Here is a 24,279-nt window from a genome sequence, read left to right as displayed (position 1 = left end):
TAATCGGCTCATGGATGGCGTGGCAGCCCGACATGAATTGGATGGGACTGATTATGAAATGTACATACGCACCTGGAGCGCAAAACGAGTCAATGGCAGAAAAGCAGCTCGCAAAAGGCGCCATCAAATCTCGGCGTTATTTACCCGAACGCTAATAAAACGTGTCAGCGGACGACTCGGCCCCGCCCCCTTAAATGCTACGTTTGACTCGTCGGATGTGCATGCGTTGCGTTGACCTTGGTTTGCAATCGGCAATTACGCACGGCAATCACAGGTGCTGGATTGATGCTTTTCAGACGACATCATTCTCTCCCGAGCCGTTGTCGGAGGCCCGCGAAAGGTTTTTTTTGGCATCCACTTTCCGTTGGGCTTTGAAAGAAAACGTTCCCTGGAGAACAATGGCGCCATAGACGACGAACAAAGACTTGGATGTGTGTGTTGGTATTAGCTCGCAGGTGAGGATTGACGGCCTAGTGGAATAAGGCGAGCAAAAAGAGTGGCGGAGGAACGGGGAGGGGGAGGAGGGGGGGGAGGTTGCGTTTGACTTGAGGCTTTGCTGACGCCATCCGACATCAACAGCTGGCAAGATAACTTGTGTGAGCAAGAAAAAAAAACAAAACAAAAAAAACCTTGAGGCTTGATAGCCGCCCCCCCCCCAACAAGCACTTGAGGCGCGTAAACGAAATGGAACACATCCCGAGAAATGAACGACAACTGCGCCCAAGGTAGGAAAATGTATTTGGGTGACGTGATGAATACTTCACGGCAACGGACTGTGAATAAGTGACAGCGTCAAGTGCCAACATGATATAGAAATTATTGTTAGCGTGTAACTTCCTGTCAGGTTAAAAAGAAGCGTTGACGTCGAAATTACAAATATTCCCCGAAAAAAAATTATACAGCAATTGTCAGAGGCATATATTCAGTCCTATTACAATTCTTCTTCTTTGTTTGTGTCTTTTCATGAACTCATCCGTATGCGCGCCGGGTCAACCGAGTGTGACCGGAATAAGCAGCACGTGTGGGGATCAGAAGGCAGGCGTTCAACAAGGTGTCACGTTGATAAGCTCGCTTCCGGCCGCGCTGATAGCTTCCCAAACTCCGCTTGACCCCGGACAAGACCAGCATGAATCATCGGGGATCAACAAACCGAAACAGATATTGAGCCCCCCCCTCACTAAAAGTTGCTCCGACCCCTTTATCGGACAGGAATTTAAACACTTAGCTGGTGCCAAAAACTTATTGTGTTAAATGAACGCTGACACACATTCTCACCACGGCAAACTCAAAAATAAGTCTCTAAAAAAAATGACGGAAAGCTGGATTCCGTCCTGACTTCCTTCAATTGTGCTGAACTAAAGCACCAAAAACACGAGTCAGTGCCGAGCGACAACTTCGGAGTGAAAACGCACTCCTCGCATGACTCCCATGCTTGTCACACCCAGGCTAACTTTTCGGTGTGAAAACTTCCGTGATTGCTGGCCGTTTACGCTTTCCGTGCCAATTAGCCCACGGAAGAGCGGTTTCAGCAACATAGCATTTCCAGGGGATTTTTAGCGAGCCAGCATCAACAGACGGCAACAAAATCAACTGACCCGCCGCCGCCGCCGCTGCTTTGATTAATGTATGAGCTGCATGGTAATAAAGTGGATGTCAGAAGCACCATTCTGGCGCTTTGACTCAACGTTCTACAGCTTCATTGAAACCAAAATCATACTCAACACCCCAGTGAGGAATGGAATTTTTTTTTTTTCCTGGAGTCAAACCAAATAAGAAGTAATAAGTTGCTGTGGAGATTTTCCCCAATGAAGTTACATTAGTTAGAAAGCAGAGGGGGAAAAAAAACCCACACGTGCAATTCGCCCACCGGTCAACAGATGGCAGTGTTCAGTCTGAGATGATACGAGGGGAAAGAGAGCATCCCGACTATGCTGGAGTCTCGAACAACATATTACCGACATTTAGCAGCTTTTAGCCCGTGAGACAAGCGTTCAGCTGGTGCTTCACAAAGAGGAAAAAAATAAATAAACGGATGAAAAAAAGGCTGCAGGGGAGACAACAGACTGGTGAAAAGGAGGAGCAGGGAGACAAGACGGAGGTGGAGGTGGAGGAGGGCGCCACAGATTGTGGATGCCACGGAAAAGGTCAGCTGCCTCCTCAGCACTTCTCTTCGATCAACTGTGAGGAAACGGTGGCCTGGATAAACCCACCCCGGTATATATTTACCGAGCATTTCATTGAGGCTTTATAAATGGGGCTCCTGTGGGGGCAGAGACGCTCTTATGAAAGAACGGCTCGGGTGGGGGGGGGAATGGAGAACACAAAACAAGCCGTGATCTAAAGGGATGCTGAGAATCAGAAAAATGATATTTGCAGATGCCAGGATTTATTACGTCATCTTGCACAGGCTGCACCACACCGAATATTAAAATCGCCTTTTTATCCAAGTGACGATTCAAGGGTATATTTTGAAAGGCCCAAATCTTCTGCGAAGCGTACTAGAATAAAATAACAACGCTTGCGGAGAGCAAAACAAGAAATGGTCCCATTTGAATCGATTCCTGACCAGATTTCATTCCGTCGCACTCAAACCGACGGCGCCTCCCACCCACCCACTCGCTCCGTACCGAAAAGCTGCGTGTAAATATTCTGCTCGAACCAACACTGACCGCAGAACAATCCCCCTCAGCATAAAACAAGCGTATAATCGGGTCTCCTCGATGGGCGGTTTACGGAGCCAAAACCACAAAGTACAGCATGTCTTGCACTCAAAGATTATTTTTTTTCGCTGACTTCACATTGGATTTTATAAAAAGGTGACGGGGGGGGGAATCCTGACAGGCACTTAACACAAATTCATAGAGAATAACCTGATCAATCAAAAATGACGACAAAGCCACGGGGGGGGGAATCCTTCCAGCCATCGGTGCTGACATTTCCCAATCAAAGCAGGAGCAGGAAGGTGAACCTGCGACCGGTCCACCGCCGGCTGCTGCGGCGAGGATTTTCCGAAGGACGCAAGAGAGAGACGGATGACCGCTGACAGTTTGGACAAACGACGCTGCGTGCGAGTGTATTGGTTTTGCGGACGTCGCTGCGCTTTGGGACGGCGGCGGAGAAGGGGGGAGAGGAAATGCGCTGGTTTGCAGGGTTACAATTGACACCGTGGTCTCCGAGTTCGTGACCCGCCTTCCCAACGAGCAACTTTCTGACTCGCCTCTAATTTGACGGCCCCCGATGTTTCACCGTGCTCCGCGGCGGTTTTCTTTGCCGTTGTTATTTCAGCGGAACTAACAAAACGCATACTTAACTTGTCACTACGGTGAAACTTTAACAGCTCTCTTCCAAAAAAAATGAGTGAAAAATGCAGTTTGATTAAGATTGCAGAGCTGCCTGCTCGAAGAAACGCAGAGTGTATAATTTATCGCCGCTCCATGACATTGGGAAAAACCTCAAATAGCATACCAATTAAGTTATTTTCTCTGGTTTTGGGAGGCCCCCTGATTATTTGGGATGGAGGTGGTGCAGGGAGGTCGGAGGCCTGGAGATGCTCTCCTTTGGTCCCGGTCGACCGCCACCATCTCGGGTTGCCGCGTCGCTCATTCCGAGACGTCGGTGTGTTTGTGTTAGAGGGCGTGCGGGACTCAGGAGTTTGCTTGTGTATCTTCTAATGAGTATGTGTGCGGCGGCGAGAAAGACGCACATTCCCCCCCCCCCCCCCCCCCCCCCCCCTGTCCAAACACAAGTCACGGTTAATTAGTGATCCCAGGGGCTTCTCCGTGTCTCCGACGGCAGGTGATTGACAGCCGCTGACTCCGCACATATGTGGGAGGATGCGAGAGTGTGCGGGCGCTCACTGACTGATTGTTTTTCAGGGTTAATGCAATGCAGAGGTTAAACGGCGCACATGGCCGCGTATGCCTCCAAAAACCGCAACGGAGACTATCATCCACGTTAATCATCAAACTGCGTTGACACCGACATGATTATTTAGAGCGTCAAGAAAGTTATCCATTCGGCAATTTTCAAGACGGTTTGTCTTCATTAGAGTCGCGGGTGAGTTAGAGCCAATGCCGGGGTCAGTCGGGGCGAGACGTGGGGAACGCCGTTAGTCGACTAGTCATCAAAGTTTGAAGTCGATGAATCACGACCAGTGTTTTAATCCGTTTGGAATTTTGGTTATTAAACGTTAGTTTTTAATTTGTTTTACATGTTTCAAAAATGCTTTGCTTTAGCTTAGTTTTTATTAGTTTTAGTATTTTAGTTTTTTTTTTAATTGTGTATCACTTGTGTGCAAGATGGTTTTAAAATTATTTTTATTTTTTTTTTCAGCTTCGGTTATATTGGTGGGTGCCAACTATATATATATATATATATATATATATATATATATATATGATTAAAGAGTGTGGAAAGATTAAACAGTCACAATAAAGGTTGAAAGATGATTAAAATTATTAAAAAAAAAAAAAAAAAAAAAGACTAAAGAAGAAAGTAACAATTCATATTTAGTAACTCCCTGTCTTCAGCTCTCACATACATGGAATAAACCTCTCCCGAAAGCGCTCGTAGTAATTACTTTTTTCAGTCCTTCTGCTCAAGCTCAAAACGACATGCTTCCATTTTCCTTGGAAAAAAAAAAATGCTGCCAGAGGGGGAGAGTGGCAGACTGCAGCCTCACGTGATTCTTGGCGCAACCATTTGCCGGCTGCCGCTGCCAATCTGGGCTCTGTCGAGGGACCCACCTTGAGGGAGGAGGGGGGGCAAAAATTACAGCCACCTACTGGGAGTCACAGACGGGACGCCGTTCAGTTGGCTTACTCCTTCGATTCATTGATTCGCGTTCACCTCATGGCAGTTTGTGGGCGGGATGACACCAGACTTCATTCACAAGATGTCAAAGAACCGCGCCGTAATGTTTTGTGAATCGCAACGTCCAGTGACCGTGTTCCAAGTTGCTGCATCATCAGATGTCAAACATGATGGATGTTGTTTCGAATCTTATTTTTAGGGCGCTTCCTCCAATCCTATCGGTGCCCAAGTTCATATACAGCCAAAGCGTCAGGGAGTCTAAATAAGACGAATCACCCCCTGAAGAATGCGGAGATTGCAGTCGCCTTTTGAAAATATTATTACAGCTTCTCCCAACAACTTATAAAATTAATTCAAAGCGGAAAGAAAGTGACTGAAAAAGAGATTATCCGCCCAGAACCATGTGACATCTTTCTGTATTTGGCGTCACGACAGAGTTAAAAAAAAAAAAAAAAATTAAAAAATAACGATTCATGAATAAAGCATCAAAGGGATATTTAAATTCACGATAAGCCACATTGGGCATTTTTTTTCCTTCCACAGGAAAATATTCACCAACACAACCACAATGAGGGTGTGCTTGGAGAAGCGACGCTGTTTTAAAAAAAAAAAAAAAAAAAAAGGGGGGGGTCAGTTTCTGATTCAATTAACCACAGCGCACGTTCGTATCCTCTGCGGGAAGATCTGGGGAAAAAAATTTCAGGTATTCCGTGATGCGAAAACGGCTTCATTTCTGCACTCTTTTCATTTTTACATTTTTGGAGGGGGGGGGGGATTTCCTTTCAAGTTCTGCGCACGGGTGGATAATCACAAGTCAAACTTGCCCACTCCTAGCTGAAAATTCTAACGCCGATACAGTCTCTTCAAAGTTAGGTTTGCGGAGAAGGAAGGAGGAGGGGTGGAGAAGCGAAAAAAAAAAAAAAAAAGCTGACTGAGAGACACCGAATGAGAAGTGACTGATGGTTTCACACTACATTTCCGAGAGGAAGGGGGGCGAAACTAAGTAAGTGGGAGGTGAGTGCAAGCGAGCTGAACCTTGGACTCCCCCCCCCCCCCCCACACCTTTTTTTTTTTTTGATTTATCCCGCCCTCCCTTCTGCGGGACTATTAAGGGCAAGACAATATTTTCATTTGATATTGTTTCAACACAATGAGGCCTTATTTATGGCTTGTCAAGCATACCTGCAGAAGCACTTTACACCCCGCCCCCCCCCCCGCCGCCCCGCCCCAATTTCCGAGGACTGAGGTGAAAAGCTCCATTGATGCAAGATTAGATGAAATATTGGAGCCGTCACGCGGGGGTGACCCGCACTGAGGGGACATGAGAATGGAATAGACTTCATAGTATGTATGTTTCCCGGACGATGGCGTGTCAAGTGACTGACCGTGACTAATAAAGTCGACAACAAAAGACAGTTTTGCAATCATCCCGTCAAAAGTCGAGACTCTGCTGGTCAACTGAAAGGGAAGGAAGAAAAGAAACGGGAATATTCGAAAAAGGAACCGGTTGGAAGTGACTTTCTTGCCGTCCTCGTTGTACTTTTCCCGCTTGCGTCACCTTAACGCACGTGGCCTACATTTTTCACGACAAAATGCCAAGGCGGCTCACCTTCGTGCTGCCCACAGGCGGGATGCAGGCGATGGCATTTTGTCAAAATGACAAGCGAGGAAAGTCATCGTAAATTCCTTCCGACAAAAGCAACCAGTCCCGCAGGTCATCATTCAACAAAGCGACATCGCAGGCTATTTTATTTTTTTTTTTATATATATACTTTTCAGGATGCCCCAAAAGTTATTTGGGATTGCAAGAACAATTCTAAAGTTGGGTTTGATTCTAGGATTGCGACAGAAGAGCTACATTAACCAAGGGGAACATTTTTGCTTCAAATAGGACGTCATCGCCACAGTATTGAGAAAATAAAACATGAACAAGGTTTATTCATTTCATTTTTTTTCCCAAGTTCGGCGGGCCGGATTAAAACGTTTAACGGGCCGCGTGTGGCCCCCGAGCCGCAGTTTGCCCACGCCTACTCCAGGCAACGCAATCCCAATCTAAAGACTCAACATTGCAGCCAAGTGAATACTACAAATGTCCCCGAATTTAACGCGCCGTGCACGAGAAGGCAGCTCATTTGCATAACAACACAACGCGACGTGTTCATTGGCGCTCCATGCGAGATCAAGTCGTCATGACGTTTAGCTCCGCCAGAGGCATGTCATATCCTTCCCCGTTGCTAAAGTAGAGCCCATTTTCCAGGTGAGCTCCACGGAACGGCGCGATTACTCACATGGCCGATTTTTCCAGCTCGCGGCGCTGCGCTTAGCATGACCCTCGCGCCTCCCGAGCGCCATCGCCTACTTACGAACGCCAGCTTCCTTCTGCATGACTTGAATGAAACACTTGTAAAAAGTTCAGTGGCTGAGCCTAGCATGCGCCCCTGACAGCCAATCCTGGAGCACAGGCGCCACCTGCGTCTGTTTTTTTTTTTTTTTTTTTTTTTTTTTTAACCCTCGCGTCATGAATTTATAACACCTCCGTACAGGTGTGATGTTAACCTTTTGGAACGGCAAGCTGCTGCCACATCTTCTCATGCGTGGCCTGTGATCTATCCTGCAGGTGGTTAACTTGGGGTGGCAGAGGCTGGGGGGTTTGCGACTGAACAAGCATGAGGGCCCTAGACAACTGAATCCTTTCCTATTCCGAAATCGCAGAAGGTGGGCGGGGGAGCAGTGGCTTAAAAAAAAAATATTTTTTTTTTTAATTATCCGCTCATAAAATCCCCACACGCAAGGGAGCAAAGTCAAGAAAACAATGAAAAGTGTGTAAAAAAAAAAAACAAAACAAATCCACACAAAATTTGTTGAGGATGAGCGCTAAAGTGCCCTACCAATTTTTGTATCAATGACATGTAAAATAGCGCAAGAGAAAAAAAAAATAAGAAACAGTAAGCGAGTGCAAAGGAAAAGCCAGACAGGAGCATCATATGTGCACCATCTATTGCAGCCGCCTAAAAACCAGCTTCGGAGGAATCGTCATGCATTATTAAACAATCTCAATCATCAAACAGCGCCGGGATTGTCCTTCATGTAACAGAGATGCAGGTAAGTGGTCTTTTTTTTGCGAGTGGGAGAGATCTGATCTCACGTTCTGTCTCTCGGAGGGGGTTGTCAGAGTTCATAAGAACTGCGAGCTACTCTTCGTAGCAGAGGCGATGGAAACGGAGGAGGAAAACCTTCAGAAGTGAGAGACAGTTCATTCATCTGTGGAAGCACAATTGAGACACAAAGTAGCAACGACAAAACGCGTCGAACCAGGACTGGGCGACGAGCGGCGAGACAGAATTCTACTAAGTAACTCCGAGAGGTCAGGGCCAAGCGATTTGAAACGACGCACGGCGTGGCAACGAGATCTAATCACCAGATGCCCTTTCAAAGGCCAAAGAAAGCGACGCCGACGCCGACGCCGATGTCGCGAGTTTATCGAAAGTGAACGAGATAAAGAGGCGGGTGACGCTCAAACTACTCGTGACGATAATCGTTTTATTGAAGTCCTGATGTGGACGTCTCCATTGACCTGCGAACGCTTCGCCCAAATTAACACCGACCGTCCTCTCGCTCCTGAAATGAACGTCACTGTCCCCTTTTGCGTTTTCTTCACAAAAGCCCGTCTCCAAATACCCACACTAATTAGACTCAAGCCTGCTCGGCAGGTGTCAGTGAAATGAACGGCCAGAGGTTTGAACTCCCGAGATTTGTTGGCGTGCATAATCAGCGCAGATGAGCAATGAAGAGAGACCACCGAGGAGTTCAGGTGAAAGCGGAGTGGGATGCGAAAGCAACGGCGGAGAGTAATTAAACTGAACGGGTGCCAAGAACAGAGGAAGGGGGGGGGGGGTTGCATAGCGACGACAAACTGACGGATAACCCATACGCAAGCCCAGAGTCACGGCAGCACTTGTGACTTTCAACTTAACCTTTACCGAGTGGTACTTTTAACGCCAGGTGTGTACCCAAAGGCGAGACGCAAAAGACATTTTAGTACCGCGTAGGAATGCAGCTGCCGGAGCAAGTTATCACACATAACGTACAACCGAAGATAAAAGCCAACAAGAGGACCGGTCCCAGTCACATTTGGCGCCGGGACGGCCAAAAAAAAAAAACAAAAAAAAAATATTTACTCAACTGTGGTTGTGTAATGCGATTTGCAGTTCGAGTTCCGTAAAATCCGACTTTCTGCCAGACCTTGAAGGCGTCTCATTGTGATTGGCTAAGCATAAGGTCCGCATAATAGCGGAGTTGAGGCGAGAGGCAATTAAAATCATAATAATAATAAACTACTGGAGCTGAACTCATTATTTTTGGGGTAACTTTATGGTTGTCTCAATTAAACGCGTTGTTGACGCCTCTCAAGTTTGCATGTTCTCCCCCCGTGCCTATGTGGCTTTTCTCCGGGTGTTCCAATTTCCTCCCACATTCCAAAGAAATGTCACGATAGGTTGATTGGACATTGGAAAAATTGTCCCGAGGTGACAGCAGTGCTGCTCCACGGACATCATTTGAACGCGCGACGAAAGTGACAAGTCGGGTCCACGAGCGCCATCGCCTTGGGCGGGTGAGGGTAAACGTCGGGATTTGCTGACTTCCTTTCAGACTCATCTTCCGTCAGAGCGCAGTGGGTGGCAAGCGGAGACCGCTCTTAGTCACGGTGGAAAATTGATTGCAAAACGGGGTGGGAATGAACGCAAATCGAAATGACATCATTACAGCACTTATTCGAGCCACACAGGAAATGCTCATTTGTTCAACAGTTAAAATTAGACGCAGAAGACAACGGAGACAAAAAATGTCACTCGACACTAATTGTGTCGTTTGCGTGATGACGAGAGAACCGAAGAGTGATTATTGGATTAAAAAACATTTTACGTGCGCTTACGCCAAACAAAAATTTTTTTTTTTTTTTGTAACTCATTTAATGCCATTGACGGCTAAAGACGTCAAAAGATCCATTTTTGGGAAAAATGTTCAATTAAAAAAACGTGACTCCTCAAAGCATCGATTAAAGCTCTAGAAACCAACTGCCAGTCGCTAGCCAGAACAAGAAAAAAAGAAAAATCCAAATTTTAGCACTCAGGAAAGACAAAACCAATTGTTGAGGTCAAGGACGGCGCACGTATTCATCTTGAAATAACTGTGAGCTTTTTAATCCAGCTGGCACTCAACTAAGCACCTGATCCCACTTAGGGCTCTTTGGGTTTGGGTGAGAGCAATTTCAGTTTCTCATTAAAAAAAAAAAAAAGTCTCACATCGATAATGGCCACGCTTTGCCGAAATTTCAACTAGTTGACGAGCTGCCAGCGCTGCGCTTCGCTCTTCACGCTAACCGTTGTTGAAGAGCAGCTTGACATCCTTTTTTTTTTTTTTTTGCTCCGCGTCTCCCTCGATTTGGCGATCACGTTGATTGACAGATGGAGGCCTGTCAAGCATCGGTTTATGCTTTTGCCCAAAAAAAAAAAAAAAAAAAAAAAAAAACAGAATAAAATACAAAATTGTTGCGTCTGCTCAGACTGATTTCGCTAACAGCGTCTTGACTCGGAATCGGTGAATCAACCACGCTGGTGCCAATGACAGCAAAGTCAGCAGGGATGAACGTGAACGTGACTGGACTTCTCGCCAGGGCCTTTTTTTATTTTTTTTTTTTTAAATGCAATTAAGATCAAATGTATTCATTAGGTTGTCGTAAAAGAGGTTGAAATATGGAAGGTCGATGCGCATTCAAAACGACGTAAAAAAACGCGTGCGACCGGAAAATTGACTCATGAATCATAAAGCTGCGCAACTTTGATAAGTGAATAAACGCAATCAAATGAAGTTTATTTTATAGACGCAGCTTCTCCTCAAGGTTGCTTCTCGTCTCTGTCGTTTCCGATAACTTGATTAGCTTTCCCCGGCGCTCAGGTCGAGTGGCTCTCTGTGCCTCTCGTGTCTCTGCCTGCTAATCAGGACTTGCTGCTGGAACGAAATAAAAAAAATTAAAAAAAATGTATAATGCACCAGACAATGAAAAAGATGCACAGGAAAAGACAAGAGTTTTGGCAGGACAACGAGCATCTGACAGTTCCTGACATTCCAAACCTACGTACTCACGTGCCGTACCGCAGTGTGATTTTTTTCTCATCTTTCCGAAGCTTGAAGGATCATCTGGCAAACTACGGCCCGGGGGCCACACGCGGCCCGTTAAACGTTTTAATCCGGCCCGCCAAATTTGAAAAAAACATTTAATGAATAAAACCTTGTTAATGTTTTAGTTTCTAAATACTCAGACACAGATATTTTGTTGTAATGCTTTTGTTCACTTTCATTTCAAATTAAATGTATTTTATTTTTCTCCGATGAGGTGAGGTGACCAAAACACTCCCGGTCAAATTTTAGAACCCATTATGGCCCGCCAATCAAAAAGTTTGCCCACACCTGCTCTAGCAGATCCGTTTTGTATTCATGAGCAACACCAAGATAGCCGCGACGACGGAGCTGCGGAAGATTCCGGAAGAGGTCTTTTCATGGCTTATTGCCTGACTTTTGGTCCCTTCTTGCAACGAGACAGCAGACCGCCAAACAACAACAAACAGCAGTCACGCTGCGGCGAATTCAACCGATTGCGCAAGAATTCGGATTCGCCGTTCTTTGACATCGGACAAAAAGTGGACATCTCGCCAGTTCAAGTGGAAATGGAATCGTGGAAAAGAAAAAGAATAAATCAGCATGCAAAATTAATTATCGATTCAATTTTCATCTCCTCTCGTGCTTGTACTCATAAAACCCGGACTAAACTGGAAAACCGAGCCTGTGAATTCCATCAAATGAGGCATCAAAAAATGGAAACGATTTCCACAAAGTCAATACTTGCCAATAGCATCTCGAATCTTGTGTCTTTTATTGGATCTCTCGTGCCTTGCGGTTTTGCTGCCTTGTTGACCCGGGCGGGATCGAAAGTAAATCAAGCTCAGCTATTTTCCATGCGACAGCTCGATGGGGGATGCCGCATCACTTCGACAAGCGCTGGCGTTCCACATAACGCTAAAAGCGTCTTGGGATTCTCCTTCCGTTTCCTTGTAGGAATTCCTGGTTATATTCGCCTCAAACGTGGATTAAGTGACAATTTGGTGGATTTTTTTGTATTTATTTTACAAGGTGGCATGTCTGGTCTCCGGTAATGAAAAAAAAAAAAAAACGGATGAGATGCAAATAGAGGGGGGGCAAAGCAATTAACACCGTCATGATTCATGTTTATTCACGTGTAGAATAGTGGAAGTGGCAAACGCTCGCCTCACCGAGTGCTTCTGAGGTTTGGGGCCACGGGGCCAGTTCACAGTTCATACACACACGGTGAAAATAATAACGACGTCGGGGAGGAGGAGGAGTAAGCCATGGCTAAATTGGAAAAATCACAACCAATTAACACTTACGACAGGGGGGCTGCAGCTTCCCAGTGAATCGGGCCAATGGGATCAAAACGACAACACGGGATCCGTTTCGGGGAGGGCATATTCTCCGACGGTTATCAGGAATTTTCTTCTGCCCGTACGACGAGAGATAAAAGTCGTCTCATAAAAAGACAAACGTCTACAACATCTTTCGCCCCGCACAATGAATCCCTTCGTCAAACGAAATGAACAAGACAACAATATGCCGCAGCGCATAGAAATGGATCTCAAAGAGAATTTCCATCCAAGGCCAAACGATGGAAATTCTTGTGATGCGGCCACACGGGGACCTCGCATATTTCTTTTGACCTTGACAGCTCTTCACTTGGAGAAGCGCTCGTGACCCACAGGAATCACGGACGGGGGGTTGGATTGAACATAAATGGCTCTTGATCCAGCCTCTTCTCGAATATCCGAAAGAAGTAATTTGCCAGCCAAAAACAACAGACGGATGGAGCCGCTAAGACTTTTTATTTATTTATTTTTTTTTTATGAATAAGGCCGGAGGGTTGAGGCCAGAAAGCTAGCCAGATCGCCGACAAAAAGGGTCAAGTGCCCAGCTCTGTTGAAACTGTCATTTATGTCTCCGTCACATCTCGGGTGGATGACTGTAATGTACTTTTTTTTATGTTCCTCCATCAAGCGTCGCCAGTTGGACCAAACTATGGCCCGGGGGCCACATGCGGTCCGTTAAATGTTTTATTCCCGGCCCGCCGAAGTTGAAAAACATTAAATGAATAAACCTTGTTCGTGTTTTATTTTCTAAATACTGTAGTGCACATGTGTCAAACTCAAGGCCCGGGGGCCAGATCTGGCCCGCAACCTCATTTTATGTGGCCCGCAAAGGGCAAATCGTCTGCATCAACTTCCTGTTTCCAGCATATTTTCTTCACTTTTAACAACACTGAGATATGAGATATTGCCATTTATTTGTTACCAATCCTCCCCTTTTAAAATAAATTGAAAAATTGTTGAACAATTACTTGCTAGCTTCTGATTTCAAAACTGGCTTTCCAATCAATTTATATGGGTTCACAGTCATACCGGCCCTCTGAGGGAAACCACAACTACGATGCGGCCCGTCCACAAAAACGAGTTTGACTCTCCTGCTGTAGTGTGTCAAAGCCATATATATTGTTGTAATGCTTTTGTTCACTTTCATTTAAATTAAATGTGTTTATTTTCTCCAATGAGGTGAGGTTACCAAAACACGCCAACCATCTGCTCTGCCAAATCAAAAAGTTTGCCCACCTCTGTGTTAGGCAAACACCCTCGCTTGCCAAGGCGCAAACGCAAATGCATTTGTCCCAACACTGCAAAAATAAGCCGGAGCAAAAAAAAAAAAACTGACTGATGACGCCCGATCGCCAGCTCTGTCAATGAAAAGGACATTCGCCGCTCGTGAAGATGAATCTGAGATGAGATGAAATGAACTCCCATTCAAGTCGCACAGCGGCGATAAGCTGTCTCCGCTCGGTCCGCCGGAGCATGCGTCATTCTCCACTTATTGGAAATCTGTCAGCGAGATGGCGTTTGGATGGCGAGCGGCCCGGCGCCATCAGCTCGGTTAATTTCCGCTGAGATGGAAGGAAATACTAAATTAGATGTAATGCAGACAAACAGTGTTTAATAAGAGTTACCAAGGAGGCGAAAAGACGCATGCGGTGCGGAATACAAAATACGCCGCACAGACTCGAAGTCACCTTCTGATTCATGAATGGCCACGCTTATAAGTGGGCCCCCAAGGGGTCAAACTCGTTTCATTGGATGTACTGTTGGAATAAAAATGAGACCTATCGGGCGTTTGGTCATGTAGCCGCTCCAAGTCAGACGTTTTTGAGTCTCTCAAGGCTTGAAGGCTCCGGCCGCTCTTAAGAACCCAGCTGTTGGGGATAATCCTGTTATCTCCCATTAAAAGTACAGCGGGGGCCCCCCGTCACGCAGGCCGAATGTTGATGCTCACACGCCGGCGCGCCCAGATAATGCTACACACTTCACCTGCCTGCGTTGCGCGTGAGGTTAACCCTCGCAGGTGTGCGCACGACATCTAAGCAAATCCATTTGGATACGATCCAGACACGCTCGCACACGCGGTCGCTGTTGTTATGGCTGGCAGCGTTGCCTCTTTGCCGCGGCAATTCCGTACTGGCGCGTGCAGGATTGAGCATGCATAATGCATCGAGCGTCAACGCGCGCATGCAAAAGACAGCCATGGGTATCGGCCCAAAATCGAGTCAGAACAATCAAAAGCGTTGTGGGGATGCATTTGATTAAGGCACAAAGAATTTGTACCTCCGTGATGGATGTTCTTCCTGTTGATGCCACAACTAGAAATATTTCAACATGTATTTAATTGTCAGGACAAGGATTATAATAGTTTGGGAATTTTAATTATAGATAGTATTTTTTTATTTTTTTTATAATGTATTTATTTTTAATTGGTGTTCAGGGCGGCTTTGTTAGTTTGTATTAGTTTTTTTTTTTTTTTTAGTTAAGTTTTAGTATTAGTTTTATTTATTATTTATAAGTGTTTTACTTGCGTACATGATTAAAAGAAAAAAAAAGACCATGTTAAATATTGACTCGTATAAATTAGAAAGAAGAAATATTTCAAACATTTTGACCATACAAGGTGAAGTTTTAACAGACTACAAAATTTGAATTATAATAAATGCAGTGCAGACCGCTTATAAATTAATGAAATAAAGCTTGTTTGACATGTTGCCAACTTCTAAAGTGGATTTGTGGCTTGAATTAATGTTGAGTGTTCTACTGTAAATATTTTTTCATGAATATGAATTAAAAAAAAAAAAAAAGTACTTTTTACTTGGTGTTGCATTTTGGGCTGAACTAAATGTCGAGAGCAGGTAAGGCTTTCGGGCCAAAACCGCACGCAAACACGTCTCCTTGGAGCGACGTCATTTCGAGGTTTTTTTTTTTTTTTTATTGCTTGCTGGTTGACGACATTGCGTCTGTGCGACAGACATCGAGAGAACTCTGACTCCCAGATGCATGTTCGATCTTTTCTTATTCTGGCTAACGGCCGTGCAGTAACATCAAAACAAATACATTTAAAATCAACCCTGTAGCTCGAGTATTAAATTGTCGAAGGAAATTTTCTTCAGAATAAAAGTTTTAGCCAATTTTGTAAATTACTTTTAGTTAGTTTTCTTTTTTTTTTTTTTTTTAAATAAATTTTTATATTTAATTAATAATAATATTTTTTTCAACATTACGTTTAATTATTCCGTTAGCTTTTAATCTTGGTCAGGACGACATTTTTAATTGACTTTTTTTTTTTTTTTTTTTTTTCTTTTCCTTTCTCCCCCACAGCTGTAAAGTCGCCATTACCATTTATACAGCCGCGACTATCGATTACAAAGCAGATCCTTTCTACACTCGTCCCGTTAAACCCCCTTGCGCCCCGTTTGGTGACCTCTCCGCCTTTTATGACACGTTGATATTTCAGGATATAGGACTACGAGTGACCTCACATCGCACGGAAAGGATTTCAGCGGCGGTTTTACGACAGGCGCGAACTGGAACATGCTGAGCGTGGGAGGTTATTCCATCTAATTTGTCCGTTTGATTGCGGCCGCGCTCGGGAATGGCATGATTTAGCGCCGGGTCCTGATAGATGGAACACGGCTAAATTTGAGGAATGTATTGGGTCGATCTTGAGTGGGAGCTCCGGCTCGTTCGGGGTAGTGTGCAAAGTGTAGAGAAATTAACAGAATACATTTGCGAGTGTATTTTGAGGGGTCATTGAAATTCCATGGACGTTATTTAAGACGTTTTTTTTGTTTTTTTTTTGGGGTGGCCTTTCACCATAATCAGAACAGTATTTATTGTGTATATTAAGTTTGAATCCGAACGCTTCGATTCAGTGGCAGATTTACAGCACACGCTGCCCCATAATTCTTGCTCCGCTGAATCTCGACCATTAATGTAGCAGAAAGAAGCCGTAATACATATTACAGTGACAACATAACTCAAAGTTTGTCTTCGCCACTGGAAAACGACTCGCGTTATTCAGACAGTTAATGTCTAAATCGCGGCGAGTTTTTTTTTTTTTTTTTTGTTTTGGGACGTTTGGACCAAACGCTCGAATTGTGAATAAGACCCAGCTGTCCCGGGGGGAGTCTTTTGTTTTTCAAAAAATGTGTATGTTAAAATTATGATTGTTTCTCCACAGCAGAAAATGTTGACGCAACATGTCTAAACCTAAACCTGAAGCCGGCGAGGGAATTTATGGTCAACACAAACTCAAACAAAGTTAAGCCATTTGGACGAGGGTGCGCATTTTTCTACTGTCGAAATATTTGTTCAAGAGGACTTTCGTTCGCATGCACAGCACAAATCAGGATTCCGAGAATCGAGTGCAGCGGGGAGGTTGTGTGCCTTCCCGACACAAGTGGGAGCTTCTGACATGGACGCAAACAAGCCGAGGAAGTGGAAGAGGCGTACGGATGCGAGGTGCAAATATGTTTGCTCCACAGTTGTGTCACACGGTTCATCCCCCCCCACCCCCCAGATTCACTTTAATGTAATTTTTTTTTTTTTTGCCAAGAGAACCAAAAGGCGGATTTTATATTGTTCAAGCAGCCGACGAAAAGAATGGGTCAGATTTATTTAGCAATTAAATGTTAATCACCCGCGTGCACGAGGATCTATAGGTGCTATTCCGCAACTCGCCATCCGCCTTTGAACGTGCCAGCTTAATTATTTAGACGACATATGCTGAGTGTTCTCACCAACAGGGATGTCCTCCTTTGTTCCGACATGTGCTCGGCAACATGATGGTATGCATTAAATCCAGAAGAATGCGAACGGGGTCCGGCGTTAAATTATTCATTCATCCCGCGCCCGCCAAGGAGCTTGAGACAGAACATTTTATGTTTGAATCCATTGGGGGGGGGGGGGGGTGACTGTTCATTCGCTCGTTCACCGATAGGCCGCTCCTGGTGAGATTGCCTTAATGCACGCATGATGCAAGATATACAAAAGGTTATCCGGGGAGCTCGTGCTACTCATGGGTGAGTGGTTAACGAAAGCTTCCGAGAGACGCCTTAGCAACACGGCGACGTCCACCGTCTGGCCTATTCGCAGCCAATCGCTGCGCAATGCTTTCCCTGAGGGAGGTCAGGTGAGCGGTCGGCTGGTAATAACCGGCGAAAGGTGAGCGGCATTATCTATCCGGTGAAAAGAACACATGAAGTCGATTCAGTTCTGATAGTTTACAATTTAAGGATTTTGAACTTGTGGAAATTTGGCACTCAGACGCCGTGAAGAGTTTTATACCCGGCAGGGATAATTATAAACTGTGCATATCAGAGAGGATTGTACAACATTTTTGGGACCGAAAAAACATGTACTCAGTGGTGGCATCATCTATCTCCAGTGTGACAAACTGTGCGACTTAATCAAGTGGAGCACCCGTGAGATTCAAGTCGCGGGATGAACATCGTCACGCCGATTTTAAAACTGAACAGCTCGACTTCTGTGGGAAAACGGCAAACGGATTCAGATTTTGATTTTAGAGGGGCTGGGCATGTCAAGTCGAGCAGTCACCACATCCGAGTCCCACCACGAAAACAACGCCAGATGTATTATCCCCCCCCCCCCCAAAAAAAAAAAAAAAATCTGCTTTTGCTCCGACGCATTCGTCTCCTAGCCGAAGGCAACGGCGTCCATGTTGGCGCCGACCACGTACTGAAACCAAAATTGTAGCCGCGCCGAGCCAAGTGACCCCTAACAGATGTCACTCCTCACTCAATTCTAATCGCATCGTAAAAAGCGCAAAATCTAGCGTGCGTTAGCTTCTCGAACGCCAGTGGGAAATGGCGCCCAATTTTCTTCAAGCATCTTAAGAGGTTCCTAAACGTGGAATTAGAGAGCGTTTGGGCTCGGAAATAAGAGCCCGGGAACACGGTGTTCTGCATGGATCAATGTTACTGGCCAAGACGAAACGCAACAAGATGCATCCTTGTGGCTTAAGGTTAAAAAAAAAAAAAATGTATGAGGTCCTGGTTGTGCCACAAATGTCAGTGCTGATATATGACGGCGCATATTCCTCTGATTTGACCAATCCTATTAAAAATACTTATAAATGCGGCTATGAGTATTTGACAGCTGCCATATGAAACCTGCACCCGAACCTTTTTTTGTTTTTTTTTCTTTTACTTAACAGGCCATAAAAGCCGCATAGATTGCAAGCGCCGCCATCAATTCCCACATTGGAAAGGCAATGAATGAACTTTGGCTGGGAATGTGGGCGGATCAATGTTGCCAGTTTCACCGCGGATTGAGATGACCCGCTTGGAGGTCAGAGGGAATTGAGAGACAAAACCAGCTCCCATTAGCCGCCGAGCTCACCATTATCTCTTTGAGGCCATGAGAAGATGTGAGATCGCTAAATAGATGAACCATTTGTTTCCTGTTTGGACTGTTCTGTCCTCGGGTCCCGAACGACTTCAATTAAAAAAAAAAAAAAAAAAAAAGGGCATCAACTAGAGTAGATGTATATTCCGAGCAGGAACAAGAACGGATAAGGAGGAAAATGTTCGCTGACCTTTTTCTGGTCCTCCAGCTTTTGACCTGTTGACTTCTTGCCATGCTTGCCGGCTTCCGGTCCATCCATCCCGGCCGGAGTTATAATTCCAAGTCGAAAAATCACAAGGTGAGCTGAACACAATCAGGAGGGGCTACAGTCTGCCGACGAGGGCCCGTGTCCGGCTCGTGCCTTCCACCGGACGCAGGCGATCCATGGCAGTAGAGTTGAATCGAACGTTTCACCGGAGATCAACGGGCGGGGGTGGGGGTGCTTACAAAAACCACGTCATTGTGTCGAGTTCTTTTCTGGCTCCAACAAGGAGTCCCTCCAAGTCTGCGGAAAGACGAGAGACATGATAGCCTTTGATACAATTAATGCAAATGCTCCCTGCCTTTCGGAAAAGTCAATATTCCCTTCAGAGCGCCACTGTACAAATGTGCGGGGATCTGCATATCAAAGCTAGCGGCGGTGGGGGGGTGAGGGGGGCTTCTGCATTTTCTGTTGTAAAGTGACTGATTGAATTCGATTGTTGTCTGGTCGATCCAAACTTATTTTCCACCAACAGTTCTCTGAGGGAGGATTGAGTCATTTTGAGGTTGGCTTAACGTGTACCGAGGGTCCAAGAGTGGAAAGAGAACCGCAGGATCGGTGGCGGGCCTTTGTTTGGACTCGCCGAGGGTTAAACTTTGTCTGTTTGGTTTACTTGCAGCTGGCAGACTCCAGCGACTGTCATTCAAAATGATTCGTGTGAACTGAAGGCCAAACCGGCTTGACTTTACCCAGCATGAAATGACATGTGGGGAAATCTGCATGCAACATTTCAACGAGAACTCCCGGCCGTTGCCGTTGAAAGCAATCATTGCTAGCGGGGTTTTGCTTTTCTTTCCAATACGCGAAATATCAGATTTGATCGTTTGATGATTTGATCGAATGGGGAAAATGCAGAAACGGCGCATGTGACAGAAATCGATTTCGCTTACACGGCAGTGCCGCCACAGTGGCCAATCAAACACTCACAATAATCCCTCAAGGAAACGCAACATACGGCAAGGCGAGTCAATACAGAGGAGTGGCGTCCCTGGGTGACCACCGCCAGGCCATTAGAGGACACGTCCAACACGCTAGTCTGATCTTCACAGCTTTCTTTGCCGCCAGAAACACACAACAAAGCAACACGTTCAGTTAAGACCAATCAAGGAAATGCCGCCAACTCAATTAACTCATTCACGACCAGCCCAGTAAAAAAAAAAAATGGATTTTGACGTATTTATCCGTCAATGGTATTGAATGAGTTAATTCATCGGAAAAGGCTTGCGTGCTCCAGGCCCATTGAGATTTCCGCCCAGGAGTGTTAGCTCTCGGCAAAAGGGTGTACTCGGCTCTCCTTTCAAGTAGTAGATCTCGTTCTATTACGGGCGTATATCGCGGTGGGGGATATTTGCCGCTGTTGGTAATTATGAAAATGAAGCAAAAATCTGATTTTGCTGACAAGAAGCGCTAACTTGGCAGAACGCACATCTGTATGGCTCCGAGACTCCCGTTAAACATGAAATTGTATAGGGGATTTATTTAACTCATTTAAACTGCATGAGAGCTCATTTCCTCTTTTTTTTTTTTTTTTTTTTTTTGAACCATTCTAAATTAGACGACATGCTTGTACAGCAATACCGAATTGCTTACTCGGCGTGCGACAAGGAAGGGGCAACCTGTCAACGACCGCGTGGCCGTCTATTTCGGCCAACGGGTGCAGGGGCCCTTGCCCATCTGCTGTTCCTGACAAGCGACAGCAGGTACAGCGTGACCTTGTCAAAGACAAACAAATAACTACCACAAGATATTAACACACTGGATGGAAAAACTTCCTGGTCGTCGTAAGAAATATGCTCCACAAAAGCCGACCATACTGAATCTGTGAAATTTAATGGAAAAATCAAACGTGATCATAAGAGTATTGTAAAATGCAACATTTCTCGCCCCATAAAAAATCAGACGAGGTATCTTTGACAAATACATTTCAGCGCTGATTGTTTAAGATCACATTTACATGTGCCGTAACGCTCCTGTTCCCGAAAGGAGATCATCATATTTATGAGAAGCCGAGACTTCAATTTCATCCCTGCTTTGGTGCTCAGAGTTGCTCATCCCACCCACAATCTTCCACAGATGGTCCCGCCCCATCCCACTCCCCCGCTCAAAACGGCGGCCTTACCCAGGCGCTTTATATTCGACGGGTGTCTGCAACCCTCCAACTGGTCAATAAAGTTTGATTCATGAGGCCCGAGGCAATAACTATACACCGGCGCTTTAATTTGCCCAGATGTAAATGGCGGTCATAGATCCAGCCTGATTTCCTCGGGGAGGGAAGGAGAGCGCTGGGATGGGCGCGGCGCAAATTATCGCCTTGATAGGTCAGAGGTGAAACGCGGCAAACGTCGTGCCGTGGCATTAAAACACGATCAGGGCCTAATGGCGTCTTTCTACGTAAACGCCCAGCTTAAAGTGACGATTGCAGCCAATCAAAATACGACCAACGGTGATTGACAGAATGTGCTCACAATTCAATTTTGGCGGATTAACAAGCATTATGCTCCATTTTGCAGCTGCATAGAACGTTATAAGGAGGCAACGGCAGAAGAGGGCCAGAGTCGTAAGTCTTCTCTTAAAAAAAAATATTAAAAAAATAATAATTAATTAATTTAAAAAAATAATCAGTCGACTTGCAGTTTTCAATATTCAAAAAAAAAAAAAAAAACTGAGCAACTGAGTCTCTCTATTATTAAATAAGGCAAGATTTTTCAGTGATATTATCTGCTAAATTGTATTTTTAGGTGAGAGTTTTTTCCTCCAGCTCGTGTTGCTAGGCAGGTTTCGCAATACCAGTCGCGCACATTAGATTGCAATTGTACGGCCATCTGTTCTGTCAAACTCAAAGGACTTTCAGATTTGATAGACAGTTGCGATAGCCAATCAGATCACGAGTCGGTGACAGTGAGCCTTCTCGCGTTTTGTGATTGGATTCTCACTCGTGAGGGGGCAGCGCTAGGGCGAATCAACACCCCCGAAAGTTGCAACTGGTGAAAGGCGCTTCCAAATCTAATTAATTATTATAATTATTATTATTATTAAAATATATTCTTGCTTTTTTAAACCACAATGCCCGAAGGAGGGAAAAGTGCGAATTTAATTGCAGATACGCTTGCAGGGCAATTTTCAAGACGGCTCTTTCAAGAGATGCTCGGTCGTCCAGCACTCGCTCAGAACTGTGTAAGCGTGTTTCTGTATATTATTTGTCCAGCCGTGATGTCATAAATGATCGTATTGTGCGGGGGGATTCATTCAAGTAGGACTTCCGAAATGCACGGCCCGCCGCTGTGTTTAAGTGAGCAGCAATAGAAAAGAAAAATATTGCGGGGGTTTGAAATGTTTCAAAACAAATTGAGGTTATGAACAACTTGATTTTTGTGAAGGAATAACTAACTATCCAATTGACGGCAATATGACTGCATCGATTGCAAAGACGGCATTTAAACCCGGACGTTTTGTCCTGAGTGAGATGAATACGTGAAATGGAACTTTTATGAAGGAGGGTGAAAGTGGGGTGACTCTGCTGAAAGTAACGGCATAAAATAGAGGATATATTGCGATAGTTTAATACCACCCATCCTGTGTGATGTTACAACTGTAGCCTCCGAACAGTTCATAAATCAAACGGCATGCGAGGGCACGCGTTTTTATATGGCACCTACAGCAGGCTTGATCTGGATCGGCCTGCATTGTTGAATCCTGCCGCTGCACAAAAGGAAAGTGAGAAAAAAAAAAAAAAAAGACGTCCTTGGAAGGCGAGGAGGAAAAAGCGAGAGGAAGGTTCGAGTGATAAAAAGGAGGGGAAGAGGGCGGTAAATGAATCATTAAACGAAAATCTTTTGTAAGCACATTAATGAAAAAAACAGTTGCGATATTAATATCCTCGCCGTTCCCGTCCTTATTTATCTCCCGGTCTACATCCAAATCAATCAGGCGAGATGCATTAATTGCTGTTGAGGCAAGGCAAGCCAGGCTTCTCCTGTTGTCACGGCAACCGAGAAACGAGGGGGCGGGGGGGTGATGGTGCCAATCCAAATACTTGGCTAATCACTTTTTGCGAAGGTGAACGCTGACAACGAGAGGCGGCGGCTCATCAGCTTGAGCCAGGCGGATTGCGGCTCCCAGAGAAATTTGTTTATTGTTGCCGCTGACGGAGGAATGAATCAGGGTTGATAAATCAGGATGGTAAGACAATGTTGCGAAACGGCAACGGGACGGGACGCCCTTCCCGCCCGTCCGGTCGCATTAGCGCCCAATTACACGTAGATTACACAAATGTGCTTTCACTTTCACCCCGCCGACGGCCGCTCCGTGCGCCAAAGCCGTCGGCGGCGCTCGTAAGCGCGTAATCTTGTGATATTGTGTCGGGATTAACGTCAAATCTCATTATGTGGTGAATGGTGGGAGACGGGAGGAAGGTGGGGGGGATCATGGGAAAAGAACGTGGGAGGGAATCTTTTTAGCTTTTATCGTCGACTATGGAGGGGGAAATCCACAGACGAGAGATAAAATCAGGAGTGTGAAATCTCAATTACGCATTCAGCCGCTCGGGAGGCTGATTTACAGCATCCAGGAATGCGGCGTCCATTTTGTGCGTGTTGAACGTGACGCATGGCCAAAGCGGACGTAGCAAAACATGGGTCAAAGGTTCCGAATGAGACTCGCCGCGCCTCGTTGAGAAAGGCCACCCGAGTCGGACACGCTCACGCTTTATAAAGCGCTTTTTACGACCAATAGATCCGCAAAGATTGTAATTGGCAAAGTGATATAAAGCCGGCACGGCCACGAAGCCCAATTTACAGGGATGTTGAGGGGGAACGCCGCCTCTCCCCGTTAAATAAAACAGATTGTCACACTAAATAACGGGAGGCGACATCATATTGGGATGCGTGCACCTCAATTCCTCAGGGCTGGATGCGGGGGGTGAAATGGTACTCTTATGTAGAAACACTCTTAAATCACTTGCATACACTCCTTTCTCCCAACAGGCTGCAAACACACACACACACACACCCCCACACATACATAAACACGCCCTCACTGAATCACAGCCAAGCCCCGATAGAAATGAGCGATAACAGCGCAGCGGCGTCGCAAGCGTTGATTGCCGGATACGTCATCTCTCGCGAGTGCCACCAAGGGTGGGAAGGAAATGGGCCACGGGGATCGTCTCAAATAGGCGGACCCGGCGTGCACGGTTGGCGCCGGTGGAAACAGAGCGGCGGCTTGATTACGCAAACCGCAAGTGGCGGTCACGCGTGATTGTGTCGCTTTCGACACGTGCCGAGGTATTGAGAGCATTCGGGTGTTATCTGCTTTCTGAAAAAAGAGAAAATAAATAAATGAATT

The 24,279-nt window shown here is 45.6% G+C and overlaps 1 protein-coding gene across 1 annotated transcript in view; it reads right to left on the bottom strand.

The window, feature by feature from the left end:
* Positions 1–24,279, bottom strand: part of nav3 (neuron navigator 3) — a 182,847-nt gene that overhangs the window by 122,896 nt on the left and 35,672 nt on the right. Inside the window, exon 3 of the mRNA XM_088288882.1 lies at positions 18,865–19,179. Within this exon, the coding sequence (XP_088145008.1) occupies positions 18,865–18,933 (69 nt within the window). The 5' untranslated portion in view covers positions 18,934–19,179. The remainder of the gene's footprint in view (positions 1–18,864; positions 19,180–24,279) is intronic.

The sequence above is a fragment of the Idiotropiscis lumnitzeri genome, chromosome 2 (assembly GCF_059441095.1).
Source record: "Idiotropiscis lumnitzeri isolate Australia: NSW breed Sydney's pygmy pipehorse chromosome 2, RoL_Ilum_1.0, whole genome shotgun sequence".
In the NCBI taxonomy this organism is placed as follows: Eukaryota; Metazoa; Chordata; class Actinopteri; order Syngnathiformes; family Syngnathidae; genus Idiotropiscis; species Idiotropiscis lumnitzeri.
Note: the sequence above shows the minus strand (reverse complement) of the source record. Positions and strands in the feature narration are given on the sequence as shown.